General features: G+C 48.3%; 1 protein-coding gene across 2 annotated transcripts; it reads left to right on the top strand.

Annotated features, from left to right (window-relative positions):
• The first annotated feature begins 27 nt into the window (after positions 1-27).
• On the top strand, positions 28-14,248 carry PLAGL2 (PLAG1 like zinc finger 2). Of its 2 annotated transcripts, XM_027558830.1 has the most exons (3): positions 29-138; positions 5,373-5,745; positions 9,069-14,248. In XM_027558830.1, the coding sequence occupies exons 2-3, from the start codon at positions 5,486-5,488 to the stop codon at positions 10,297-10,299; spliced, it is 1,491 nt and encodes a 496-aa protein (XP_027414631.1). In that variant the 5' UTR covers positions 29-138; positions 5,373-5,485; the 3' UTR covers positions 10,300-14,248. The 2 variants fall into 2 exon arrangements, with proteins under 2 accessions (XP_027414632.1, XP_027414631.1); XM_027558831.1 differs by lacking the exon at positions 5,373-5,745 and having other exon boundaries at positions 28-138.
• Positions 14,249-14,537: the final 289 nt, after the last annotated feature.

The following is a 14,537-nucleotide window of genomic DNA, read 5'->3' on the forward strand; positions in this document are numbered from 1 at the left end:
CCTCCACGGCCCCAGCGCCCGCTCGCGCGGCTCCCACAATGCACCGCACAATGGCCCGACCGCCGCCACTACCGGGGCCTGAGCGGGCCTGGCGGAGCCCGAGCGCGGCCCGGCCCGCAGCGCGGGGCTCGGAGCGCGGTGAGTCCCAGCGATGACCCCGGGGGACAGCGGGGAGCGGGGCGGGAGGCCGTCTCGCTGCGCCCGCGCGCCGGGCACCCGGAGCGGCAGCGCCCCTCATCGTGGGCCCGTCAGCGCGGTCGCCCACACCCCCGACCCGAGGCCCCCTCTACGCCAGCCCGGCCCAGATAGGCCCCGGGGTGACCAAAACTCTCCTCGGACCCGTTACCTGGGTCTTGGGGACTCGAAGAAACCCTCTGGCCCAATCCCCACCGAGACCGAGAGACTCAGCCCTGGAGGTCCCCTACTCCCGACCCCCCCCCCACCCCCACCCCCACCCCCAACCCCCGGCCCAGGCTCCCTGGAGACCCAGATAACGCGCAGCTGACCTTACTAGGGACCCGGGTCTGGGGGACGCAGATAAGCTGCACCTGCTCCCTCCCCTCAGACACGCCTACCCGGACCCACATAACCCCCTTTACTGCTCCATATAGTCCGCTCTTTCCCCTCTATTTCCCAGAACCACATAACCCCTTTTGAGGCTTCCCTCAAATATTTGATCCTGGGGAACCCAGATGAGCTCTACCCATAGTTTTCTCCTCGGCGATCCTACTCCCAGCCTCCAGACAGCTTCCACTCGGTACCATTTTGAGACTCTTCAAATTCAGGGAATTCGTCTTTTATCTTAGCCCCTTTAACCCTCCAGCCGGTGTACACCATCCCCAGCCCGTCTCTCTTTCTTTGCGGTGGGTGTGGTGGGGGTCTCTTTGGGATTCAGATAACTCGCCCCTCCCTCCCTCCCGTTCCTGAGACCTCCTCCAGTCTTCTCCCTGAATTTCTGTCCCTTGTCTGGCAGCCGTCCACCCGCAGCCCTCCCAGTCCCGGGGCGTTTCACACCCCTCCTCCCCGCCACGCAGTGTGGTGGTCTAGAAACTGCTCAGGAGCCAAGCTGTCCCCTGCAAATCCTGTCCCAGGCTATGGCCCCGTCTCGGTGGGGAAAATGGACCTGCAAGGTGCAAGATAAGGGGATATTGGGTGTGGGGAGTTGGTACTTTAACCTATAAGTGTTCCTATCTCCTGGCTTGTGTGTTTTCCCACCTGTCTGCCTGGGACTCGGAAAGAGCCTAGGCTGGGGTTTCTAACCCAACCCCCCAAGGTGAGGCCACCGGATTGGGGTGGGGGTCTAATCAGGTTTCCTCTTGGTGAAAATAGGGCTGTTGTGAGTTGCAGCCATTTGCTCAAGACCTCCTTAGGAGTGGGAGTCATGGGGAATCAGACGGAATCGCGAATCAAAAGGACTCCAAAGAGGGTCCATGTACACTGATAGAACTAGCAGCCCGGGAGTAAATCCACCCCTGTTAATCCTGTTTGATGTCTCTTGGAATGATGCAAGCCATTGAGACTCTCCAGCCTCCCTGTAATTTAATTCTCTCACCACTGGGGAGTGTGTGTGTGTGTGTGTGTGTGTGTGCGCGCGCGCGCGCGCGCGCGTGTGTGTGTGGCGGGGAGGGGGGGCTTGCGAGGCAGCTATACCCATTCCCCCCTTTCCTTCTCGCCCTTCTCCAGCCAGTCAGTATATCTTTCCTTGCCCAGGTCAGGACTTGGTTTTTTGTTTTTTGTTTTTTTAAAATCTCTATTTATAATTTCCCAGTTGTTATTTTGGGTTCTGCTTAGGGGAAGATTCTGTCCACCCCAAGGAAAGTTCCTGGGTGTGTTTCCTCCTCGGCAGGTGTTGAATTGAGTTCTTCAGATCCCCAAGTAGCTCTTGGGCAGGAGGGATAAAAGCTATTTTAGGGTAGTCACTGAAGTGGAGCTGTTAATCCTCTGTGGGTCTCTAGTTAAGAACACTTAGAGATTAACTCTTTCCTTGCTGCATGGGGGCTATTTCTTAACAGTTTGGGGGGAGATTTGGGAGATTTCAACTCTGGTGAAGGTAGGAACATGCAACTCAATACAAAAGCAAAGATAATCGCTGCCTTTTGTTGGGTACTTAGTGGAAGCCAAGCCGAATGCTGAGCCCTTTGCATACCTGACTAAAATAATCCTTAAAACAAACCTGTGAGGTAAGTATTTTTAGTTTTATAGATGAGGAAACAGGCTAATAATGGAGAAAGAACGTAGTTTCTATAGAGATGATGTAACACCATAAAAACTATAGTTTCATCATAGGGCAGCAGACACCATGGCACACAGCAGAAGACAGATGGATGAGGGAGTAATCTGCCTCCTTTAAAGGCTTCCAAGAGGCCTTAGAAAACTTATAACTAGGGAGCCTTAGTAATAGAGATTCCTAAACTGAAGGAACTCAGGCCCAGGATATGGTGCTGGAGAAAGATAACGTAAAGGGGGACTGGCTCCGGGGGATGTGCTGAGGGTTAATTGTGGGGGAAAAGAGGAAGGCTGCATTCTGGGGAGGTGTTGGGAAGGGAAGGAAACTCACTCTGAGGCCTGAGAAGTCACATTAAGGGAGGAAAAAAACGTACTACTCAGGCCCTGTGCCGAAAAGGAGACACGATTTAGACCTCAGAGACTGCATTGTTTGTATTCACACATATTCTGTCAGATGTTTCAAGAGTGTTGTTTCACTGAATCTTCCATGAGAATATTGGTAGGTAAGGAGAACTAATCTCTCTTTTAGAAATTGAGGAAACTGAGGTTCAGAGAAACTAACCTACCCGTGGTTTCACAGTCAGTAAGTGGCAGCTCTTCTGATAGTAAGTCCAAGGTTCTTTCCACAATACCTCCCTCTTGATATCAGGCGCCAGAAGGAATCTTAGGATGAAAATATACCAAGTTATACCAGTAACTGGGAGGGATTGATTGTGTTTGTTTTATGGGAACAGGTTCTGTCAGCTTCTACAGTTGTTAAGGTTAGAGTGTGAGACCAGAAGAACAGCTTTGAAAGAGAAGCAGGATTTTTTTTCACAGTTTTGTGGAGAAGAAATCCAAAGAAATAGGCCTTCGGATAATGTGGGAGAGGCCCAGGAATTTTCCTGGATGAGAGGAGTTTGCAGACAAAGGACAGAGGGAGAAAAACTAGATTTCCTAAAGAGTTCCTAAGGTAACTCTAAAGCCAAAGCCCCAGTACGTGCAGATCAGGGCAAGCACATGGCTGCTGCCTGCCTTCTTTGCTTCTATCAATGCAACCTCGTGAGCTCTTCTTAGCCACCACCAGCCTCTTTCCTAGAAGCCCATTACTCACTCTTTCAGTAGCAGCATACTACACTGCTGTGTCTTGTTTGTGCTTGTTCAGGAGAACAGATGAGGTGGATGTGTGGGAGGTGGGGGACGTACTGTTCTCTTTCTGAGTTTGTGCGGAATTTCCAGGGCTAGGCTTCCCTCTCACGTCGGCCAAGTGATGCGACTTGCTTCCTTCCCTCTGGCTGCCATTCCCAGCTTTCCAGAGGTGGAGGTGCGTGATTTCACGTCGGGGGTGGGGGGCAGAATTTGACTTTGAAGGTGGGGGAAGTTCCTTCCAAACTAGATTTTCAAATTCATGCTCGCTCTCTACCCAATTCCAAGCTGCCTAGTAATCACTGATATTATAAACAGGTAATTCCACCCTTTGGAAGAAGGGAGGACTTAAACAATAAAAGCCAGACATCAGAGGCCTTTGAGGTTTATTGTGAAGTAGGCAAATATGCCATGATTCGAAGGCTCAAGTGGGACTAGTTTTTAGTGTTAGCACGTGAGTCATGCAAAATGTAGCCACCTTTGTGCAGATCTTTCTAGGCACATCTCCACTCGTGATGGGGAAATTGTTTATCATATTACATTGCAGTGTTTCTTCAATAAGAGGAATGGTTCCTGAACAGGACATAGCTCATGTTAATGATGAGCAAAGCTCTCTCGGGCATGAACCCGCTGATCCCATCATCTCGTTCACGGCCAGCCTGTTGGTTGAATGGTCACTGTAAGCAGCAGGTGCTAATGAGCTGAGCAAGCATTCTTTGGCCCACAGCTAGTTTGTGCAGTTGGAGCCCTCCCCAGATTCTCGTGGACAATCCCCACATAGCCGCTTTGCTCCCTTCACATGGAAAAGCCTCATGACCAAATTTTGGCATGAGCTCTTCAAAGGAAATTCCCCTGTTGTAGCAAGTTACATTGAGGTTGGTAACCTGTTTGTGTGATGAGCTTGTGAGTGTGAATGTGGGTCTGCTGTGCCCCCTTTGAGAAATAATGCCCTTTCTCTCTTACTCTGAATTGATGTCAGTAAAGAAGTTGTGTCACCTATGCCCACCTGCTCCCACACAACCCAGTAGAAAGACTTCAAGATATTGGCTCCCCCTTTGGAACTCAGTTTAAACTAGAACTGCCTAAGCATGTTAGCCTGTAAGAATCCACTTGTATACAGTGACTTATGTACTCATCTAAAAGAAAGTTGAAAGTCCTTTTCTAGATGTTAGGTGTATGGAGATGAACGAGATATGATCTGAGCTCTCAAAGTATCTGAGTTCGGTGGTGGAGTCTGAGTTCTAATGCAAGTATGTTACCTGTTCACAATGGAGACATGCATGTGTTCTGTGAGGGTCTGTAGGAGGGGCCGCTCAACACCTTGGTTATTGGACGGGCTTTGCTAAAGAAGTGTGGTTTGGGCCCTGAGACCAAGAAACCCAGAGTAGTGGTGGAGGACAGGATGGGACCAGCACTGGTTTAGTGGAAATGCTGAGTCTGCTGTTGCCTCTTCAGATGAACCTCTTGATGTTGATGCACTGCTGAGAAACACATCTGGCACAGAGGCTGACCCTCCAGGGTGTAAATTTCCTAAGTAAAGGCTGCTTTCTCTTATGATGCCTTTTGGGCATTTTATTGCTCCTTAGCACCTCCACAAGGAGGAGAATTGTAGAAAGTGAGGAGGAGGAGGCGCTGCTGTCTAAATTTAGTGGAAAGGATGTAAAAGCGAAGTTGGAAGGGAAAGGGAGTTTAGGGCTTTTACTTCCTCTGATTATCCTATTTCCTATTAGCCTAGGTGGTACTAGTAATAATAGTTACCATGTAGCACTTACTAGGTGCTCAGCCTTCTGCTGAATGCTTTATATTTTTATCTCATTTAACCCTCACAAGGTCCTTATGATGTGGGAGATTATTAAGCCCATGTTGTAAATGAGGAAACAGCTCAGGGAAGTAAGTAATTGGCTGAAAGTCACATGGCTTCAAAGTGGAAGGGCTGGGATGGAACTGGGGCTCTGTCTGCCTCCAGAGCCCATGTTTTCATGGTATTGGGCTCCCTAACACCAGGTGTTCTGATGTTTCAGGTGAAGAGATTGTTTTCTGAAGGCTGCGTTGGAGGCTGTGACAGAGCACAGAGCCCTGTGGAGCTGATGGGGAGGCTTTCTCAATAACATGGCCCTTCGCCATTAGCCTTGCCATGACCACATATTTCACCAGCGTCCCCCCCTGGATTCAAGATGCAAAGCAGGAGGAGGAAGTGGGCTGGAAACTAGTGCCCAGGCCTCGGGGCCGGGAGGCGGAGAATCAAGTGAAGTGCCAATGTGAAATCTCGGGGACACCCTTCTCAAATGGGGAGAAGCTGAGGCCTCACAGCCTCCCCCATCCAGAGCAGAGACCGTATAGCTGCCCTCAGCTGCACTGTGGCAAGGCTTTTGCCTCCAAGTACAAGCTGTATAGGTAGGTGATGCTCCCATACCTCTTCCTGCCCTGAGGTTCCCAGGGATAAAGCCAGAGAGACTCCACTGAGTGTGGAACTTTATCTGTGGCAGAAGAGTAGAGGTTAATTTGTCCCATAAGCCCATTTGAGATCACTCACTGAAAAATAATGGTGGTATTTTTTATTCAAACACTAGACTCTGATGGGTACAATATCAGATAGCTATGAACAGACTAGATTGAGTTTTTTGTTTTTTTTTTTCAATACAGGCTTACCTCATTTTATTGCACTTCACAGATACTGCATTTTTTTTTTTTTTTTTTTTACAAATTGAAGGTTTGTGGCAACTTTCAGTGAAGAAAGTTGGCCCAGTTTTCCAACTTTCCAACAGCGTTTGCTCACTTCATATCTCCGTGAAGCGTTTTGATAATTCTCACAATATTTCAAACCCTCCACCATCAAAAAGATTACAGCTTGCTGAAGGCTCAGGTGATGACTAGCACTTTTTAGCAATAAGGTATTTTTTTTTCTTTTTTTTTAAATAATTTTTTAAAAAGGTGATATGGACTGTACTTTTAAAGTCTTTATTGAATTTGTTACAACATTGCCTCTGCTCTTTTATGGTTTGGTTTTTTGGCTGAGAGGCTCACGGATTCCTAGCTCAATCAAGTCTGCACCCCCTGCATTGGAAGGCGAAGCCCTAACCACTGGACCACCAGGGAAGTCCCTAGTAAAGTATTTTTAATTAAATATATACATGTTTTTTTAGACATAATGCTATTGCAAACTTAATAGGCCACAGTATAGTACAAACATAACTTTTATATACACTAGGAAACCAAAAAATTCATGTGACTCCTATTACTGTGACTTTTGCTTTGTTGCAATGGGCTGGCACCAAACCTGCAATATCTCCCAAGGTATGCCTGTGCTACTTTCCCTACCTGTGTCAGGTAATGGTGAGAATATTAGCCCCAAATTAGGCATCAGCCTTAGAAGTTTAGAAAGAAAAGGAGACCCTCTGGTCCAATCTGTAAATTGTAAAGTGCAGGCTCAGAGTGGAGAAGTTAACTTACCCAAGGTCGTATTGCTCACATGATTACTTATGACTGTAGAGTCCTCTGGGTTAGAAGATTTCCTGAAACTTGTAAGCTCAAGAACCCCTATCTAAAGTGAAATGGAATGTGAAAGCCCTGGTGTAAAGCAGATATGACAGAGCAGCTCTGAAGGGAGCAGGGCCTACTCAGGAGTAGTTTTGATTTTATCCTTGCCTTTGCATCAGAGGACCATGAGTGTGCCCTTTGCCAGTGATGCAGACTGCCTGCTGCACAGCCATTCATCCCTCGACCATCAGTTACTGAGCTCTTGTCACATACCAGGCACAGTCTTCAGTGACAGGGACAGACAGTTCCTATCGGTGAGCCAGACAGATGCAGGGGTGGGGAGGGGTGTTGCTGACCCTCCTCGAGTTTACTGTCTTAATAGCAGGGACAGACAGCACACAAGTAAATACGTAACAAGATGACCACAGAAAGCCTCTAGTTCCTTGTCTGCAAAACAGTTGATAGGAAGGAACTAAAACAGGTAACAGAGTTGTATGTGACCAGGATTGCCCTCGTGACAGTTCTGTGTCCTCAGCTGTGTGCTCCTGTGTCTTAGGTGGTTATCAGTTGGGGGTATCCATGTAGACTTTCCTAGTGGCAGTCTGAGTGTCAGTGGGAGGCTCCAGGAAAGGTCCTGGGCCAGGAGACAGGAGCCTTGACTCCACCCGGAGTCACCGTAGAGTTTTAGGCAGTTTACTAAACCTCATTGGGCCTTCGTTTTCTCACCTTCAAAATGAGGGAAATAGACTGGATCGCTCAGCATCTTCCTCTTGTATGTTACCATGCCACTTATGTCACAGGAGATTAATAGTAACCTTTATAGGTGTGAGCACTCACAAGAACATGAGGATAGTGGGTATGATTGATACCTTCCAGGTGGAAAGAATCACTGGGTCCTGTGCAGAGACAGCAGTGGCATATCTAAGTGAATCCAGGTCTCGAGAAGGTCTGGGTTTAAGTGCATTGTAAACCCAGAAAATTGTCTGCCACTTACTGGTGGGTGGGGGTGTCCTGTGCGTCAGCTTCTTATGTAAAACACAGGGTTAATGACACAGCTCACATAGGGCTTGTAAACGATGGGACCTCAAAGTCTTGCTGAGCTGATTCTGAATACCATGGAGCTCTGGATTGTAGTTCTGGATTCAGAGCTGGTTTCCAGCCAGATAGGAGCAGAAAGCAGGTAAACCAAGGGGCACTGAGGTCCCATATCACAAACACATCTTTTGAAACGTTTAAATGCTTTATGTGGCAAACAATTTAAATGGTACAAACGGACAGGCAGTGAAAAATTGTCACACTTGAAGCCACTGTTCTCCTCAAAGGCAAGCATTGGGGTCAGTTCTTTGTGTATCCCTCTTGAGACATTCAAACATGTATTCCCTTTCTTTTTTATTTTCACAGGGGATTGTGTTACATACACCGTACTGAACTTCCTTTTTTGACTTGGCTCTCTGTTTCTTGGGAGATTGTTCCAGATCAGGAAGTTTAGATATATTTCATTTTCCCTTTATTGTGTCATTTAAATTTTTATAAATACACTTTTTGTTGCAAAGGAAATACATTCATGTAATTCAAAATTCAAAAGGTATACAATGAAAATTCTTCATCACACCCAGAAAAGCTGCCCTTTCTTCTCCCCATGGGTAGCCAATGTTAGTTTCTTGTGTATCCTTTCAGAAATATTTTAAGCTCATATGAGCAAACATGCATAAATTTTCTCTCTTTTCCAGTGCGTGGTACCATTCCATAGGCACTATGCTGTCTCATAGCTTTTTCCCACTTTATCTAGGAGCTTGTTACCTGTTGTATGTATAAAGCTGTCATTATATTTAAAAGTTAAGGTGGGAATTCCCTGTCGGTCCAGTGGTTAGGACTTCACGCTTTCACTGCTGTGGGGCTGGGTTCCATCCCTGGTCAGGGAACTAAGATCCCATAAGCGGCACAGCCAAAAAAAGTTGAGTCATTTTTATGGACTTAATTACTTATTTAGCCAGTTCCCTACTGATGGACATTTAGATTCTTCCTGATATTTTGCTACTGAATTCAGTGCTGCAGAGAATAGCAGCATATGTGGTTTTGCAGGTGGCAGAGGATAGAATGTAGTTGGCATGGCATTCCATTCCATTGCATGCCTCTACCACAGTTTTTGTGTCTAGTTGCCTGTTCGTGCACAACTCCGTTGTCTAGCCAGCCCTTATGATCTCCTTTCTTTCTCCTCTGTCCTTCATCCCTGTCTGCAGGCACATGGCCACCCACTCAGCCCAGAAACCCCACCAGTGCATGTACTGCGATAAGATGTTTCACCGCAAGGATCATCTGCGGAACCACCTGCAGACCCATGACCCCAACAAGGAGGCCCTCCACTGTTCTGAGTGCGGTAAGAATTACAATACGAAGCTGGGCTACCGGCGCCACCTGGCCATGCATGCCGCCAGCAGCGGTGACCTCAGCTGCAAGGTGTGCCTGCAGACCTTCGAGAGTACCCAGGCCCTGCTGGAGCACCTGAAGGCCCACTCACGCCGGGTAGCGGGTGGTGCCAAGGAGAAGAAGCACCCCTGTGACCACTGTGACCGGCGGTTCTATACTCGTAAGGATGTGCGGCGGCACCTGGTGGTCCACACAGGCCGGAAGGACTTCCTGTGCCAGTACTGTGCCCAGCGATTCGGCCGCAAAGACCACCTGACACGTCATGTCAAGAAGAGCCACTCACAAGAGCTGCTCAAGATCAAGACAGAGCCAGTGGACATGTTAGGCCTACTCAGCTGCAGCTCCACAGTCAATGTGAAGGAAGAGCTGAGTCCCGTGCTGTGCATGGCCTCTCGGGACGTGATGGGGGCCAAGGCCTTCCCTGGCATGTTGCCCATGGGCATGTATGGTGCCCACATCCCTACCATGCCCAGTGCGGGCGTGCCACACTCCCTGGTGCACAACACGTTGCCCATGGGCATGAGCTACCCTCTGGAATCCTCACCTATCTCTTCCCCAGCTCAGCTTCCTCCAAAATACCAGCTTGGATCTACCTCATACTTGCCCGACAAATTGCCCAAAGTGGAGGTGGATAGTTTTCTGGGGGAGCTTTCTGGAAGCCTGTCTCTCTCATCCGCTGAACCCCAGCCCACCTCACCTCAGCCGGCAGCAGCTGCGGCCCTCCTAGATGAAGCACTGCTCACCAAGAGCCCCGCCAACCTCTCCGAGGCTCTCTGCGCTGCTAATGTGGACTTCTCCCACTTGCTGGGCTTTCTTCCTCTCAACCTGCCCCCATGTAACCCATCTGGGGCCACAGGAGGCCTGGTCATGGGCTACTCTCAGGCTGAGGCTCAGCCCCTGCTCACCACTTTGCAAGCTCAGCCTCAGGATTCCCCAGGAGCTGGGGGACCGCTGAACTTTGGGCCATTGCACTCCTTGCCACCTGTCTTTACCTCTGGCCTGAGCACCACGACCTTGCCTCGTTTCCACCAGGCATTCCAGTAGCCGTAAGGAGGCCCTCAACTCAGTCCTGGCTCTGTCAGGGAGCCTCAGTACTTTTCCCATCTGCATCCCCCATGAAGGCAGCTGAGCTTTCAGAGCTGGGTTCAAAAAGAAACAATTCCAGTATCTGTATGGAGCACTTGGTTTGGGGGCTTAAGCTCCAGGATTAGTTCCAGGAGGAATCTTGAGCCCCAACCCCATGAAAAGATGTAATACAATAGGACTTCAGGTATTTTTACTTTTTTTAAAAAATCTGAATCGGGAGCCACACCTAGCCTTCTCCCTCTCCAAAGCATCGGAACCTCCTTCTCTTTGAAGAAGGGAGAGGTCTCTTGAAGACACAGAGGGTTTTACTTCGGATGACCTCGAGAGAAGTAGCCCAAGAAGCCCGTCTTCTGGTCCCAGCCTGCAGACCCCACAGCAGTTGGTCAGGCCCTCCTGCAGAGGGTCCATCGCCTGCTTCCAGTCAATAGGCAGGAGGGAAGGCCTCTGCCTGTTGTTCCCCATTATCTCCATCCCTCCTGTCCTAACGCCTCCATTTTCAGTCAGTGTTTTCCAGCAACGGTACCGTTTACACAGTCGCTTCAGACACACCATTTCACCTCCCTTGCTGAGCTGTTAGCCTTAGAATGATTGCAGTGAACATTGTTTACACACCGTGAATCCATTCCCACCAGTCCATTCCAGCTGGCACCAGCCAGAACCACTTGGTACCTGGTGTTAACTGGAGCCCTGTTTACAAGGCGGAGTCGGGTCCCGACTTCTCTTCATTTGAGGTCACATTTTTCCCCTGTGGGGAAATAAACTGACTTTGGACTGCTTCAGTCTCTGCCATCTTCCATGACTGTGTCTGTTCTTGCCTTCCTTGGCAGAGTCCACAGGAGACAGGCAAGAAGATTGGAGCAGTTTTCTCACAGGTCTGCAATTCTGTTTTTCTTCAAGTACATCATGACCCCCTCATCCTCCTTTTGAACTGGAGAGAGGGGAAGAAATGAAAGGCATGCCCACTTCCACTCCCCACCCCCCCCATTCCTTAATCCCTACCCTAAATATCATGAGTTGTTATTGGTCTTGGAAGGAGGGATTTGGGTTCTAGGCTGGTGTGGATAGCAAAGGAGAGGGTGTGAGCCCCTCATATGTCTCTCCTACCTGTCCCGTTTTCAGGAAGTTGTAGAATTGTTGGAAGAAGAGTTTTCAGAAAGTTAGGACTGGGCAGATAATTAAGTGCTAATCATCATCGTATCATGTATGGGGGTATACGTCATGTATGGGATGTATCATGCGAGGTATACATCATTGCCTCCCATACCAGACTTTTTTCTTCTCCAGTGTTCCTCCTCTCTCTTCCACTTTGCAGTCCCTCGGGACTCCAGGCCACTGTGCATAGGCTTCTCCGCTCTCCATCAAAGAACTTCCACCTTCCTCTTGTGGCCCCTCACTTTTGCCCTCAGTACTCAGCAAGTTTTCTTGCAATAAACGATTAATTCTCTTTTGACTTGTGGGGCTCCCTTGCTGCAGACAGCACAGCTCTTGCCCAACTGAACCTCACCCTGCTTCATCTCAGTTCTGCATGGGCTTTGCTCTTCCCGCTCGTGGAAGGGAGGCCTCTCAGGGACCACCAGTATGGGGCCCTCTTGAGACACTTCCACTCTGATTCAGAAACACACTTCTACCTCTTTACTGTTAACTCCTACAGATGGCAGCCAGCAGTTTCTGGGCACTTCTCTCGGCAGGTGCCTCATACTGGCTTCTGGCTTCTTCACTAGGGTTTCAGGACAGACTACCAAGGAACTGCCTCAGCCTCTTCCCAGTTCTCCCTGTCCCCCTCCTGTCTAGAAATCACTTTGGTTTATGAGCAGGTACAAGACCCACGCTTCTGTTCAGTGAAGGCCAGTACTCTTTCTTTGAGGTGAAAGCCTTAAATGTAGCTTCCTGGCCTTGATTGGAAGCAATGTGTAATGAATAAACATGTTTTCATTTAGGCAGGCTAGCTTGGGATACCTTTTTTTTTAAAAAACAAAACCAGATACAAAGATGTCTGGCGAGATTAGAATCAGACTAGGTGATTTACTTCTAAAAATTAGCTTCAGTGAGTCCCAGGGACTAATTAAGGTTTACTTTTAAAAGCGTCCACCTTGGTACGCAGCCCCCTTCTGCATGCTATGCATGTTATTGGGACTCGTATATAGGAGATGGTAAGTGAGGACCCAGTTGGGACTCAGTGCCGCCATTGTCCTTGTCGTCTCTGACCTTCATCACTAGACCCAGCAACCCTCACCCCTCCTTGCCACCTTTTCTGTACCTTTTGTTTACAGAGGTAAAGGGGCCTCTGGCTATGGAATATGAAGTCTCGGACTGTTAGAGGAGTCCCTTCTCTGCCTTCTCTTTCCTGTCCCTTCCTTGAATTCTCTCCCCCATTAGTGATGCTGGGAAACTCATAGGACAGGCAAAGCAACTTTAAAATCTTGTAACTTGGGGCCTTGGCCCTCCTCCCTCCTCTTCCTTCCAGTCCTGTTCCTCCCATTCTTCCTTCAATGCTCTTCCCACCCACAAAGAATTTTCCTATCACTGTGAACTTTGCTGGTGCAGAGGAACATCTGCCTGCACCTTTTTTTTTTTTGGACTGTAGATAGCCAGCAATTCTTAAACCTCCCTTTCCAAACAAAAAAGAGTCCTTGACCTCTTGTTCAAAGGATAAGAACAGCTTTATCCTACTCAGTACCAAACCCACTTCAGTACCCTTACTGAGGCCATGAGAGCCTAGGGGTTTCTGCCCAGGACAGGAGCCATGGCATGTCGGCAGAGACCAAACAGGGACCAGGAAAGGGGGGGATGTCCCCTTCCCCACCGCCTCCAACGTCTGTCAGCGATGAGCTGCCCTGAACAGTGGCAGGCACCTCCCCCTCTGCACAGAAGCTAGTCAGGGTTGAGTGCGGTCCTGGGGGCCAGGGGGTAGTAGCATGCCAGCTGGGTCAGCTCAGAGGATCTGCACATCTTGGGAGAGGGGAGAGGAACAGTGAGTTTTTTCCCCATTACCTTTTTGGCATTTTGTTTATGAAATCCGGGAAGCAGGTGTGATTCCTTTTTTGCTCGTAGATATTGTCTTAAGTTGAATTTCTACTCCCCTAAACTTTTCCCCTAGTAGCCCTTTAAGTCCCTATGCCGCCTCCTTTTTGGTAGCTGTTTCTCCAGCCCCGCTCCATCTCCCCTCTTATCTAGGAGCTGTTTTTAAGCACGACTTTTTTAACAGTTTATATTGTACAGGATCAATATTTTGCTTTTTAACAAGGATATTTATGTAATAAGAAACTTTTGCCTTAGGCAGGTGTTGGCCAGAAAAGTCCAGATTCCTCTGGGACCCCACCCTGGCCTCTCCTGGAGCTCTGAACCTGCTGTGGAAGGAACTGGCTGTGACCTCACCACTGGAAAGTAGGGTCTGTGGTGAGGGAAAGGGGTGTACTGGTTCTGACAGGAGGAGGATCCACCATGGTAATCAAGTGCCTCTGTGGAGGGGTTGGAAAAGAAATGTTCTAGTTCAGTTTCTTCAGATGTTCGCCTGCTTCCTTAGTGGATTCTCCCCATAATGCACCTCTCCAACTCTCACCATTTGGCACTGGAACTCCTGAAACACCACTTCTCATACACCCCACTCCCTCTCTCCCAGTGGTCAAGGCTTTGGAGCCACTCTTTCGTAATACCAGATTATTTAAAGAGAGAAAAATACAAGACAAAACCTTCTAGCACTTTGTAAACACAGTGAATAACCTCTTGGAATATTTTTGGCTTTATATAAAACAAGGTTTTTAATTGTAAAATATAAGTGCCATTAGAAAATGCACAGGGCCTATCTTTGTTAAAGTAGATTTTTCAATGTTTTACAGAATGACATTTTCAAAAAAAAGTTTTTATAATGAAGTTGTTTATTAAAAACTTCTGAATGATGTGTTTGGAAGTTGTGAACCTGTCTCATTGGGAGGGGGTTGGAGAGAACCTGAGGAAGAACTGGAGTCTAGACATCATTAGCATCCAAGGGGATGGTGGGTGTGATAGAGCGCACAGTGAGAACCCTTCACATTAGCACCTACAAACTCTGCATTTTGAAATGAAAGATCTTTGAGGTAAGTGGCATCATGCTACTTAATAATCTTGGATGCAAGAATCAAAAAATCAAATGGACTCAATGAAATTTCATACCACTGCAAATGCCAGATGGAATGCAGTCTTGAGGTTAGTATTGGTTC

Source organism: Bos indicus x Bos taurus, chromosome 13, assembly GCF_003369695.1.
Source record: "Bos indicus x Bos taurus breed Angus x Brahman F1 hybrid chromosome 13, Bos_hybrid_MaternalHap_v2.0, whole genome shotgun sequence".
NCBI classification, from domain to species: domain Eukaryota; kingdom Metazoa; phylum Chordata; class Mammalia; order Artiodactyla; family Bovidae; genus Bos; species Bos indicus x Bos taurus.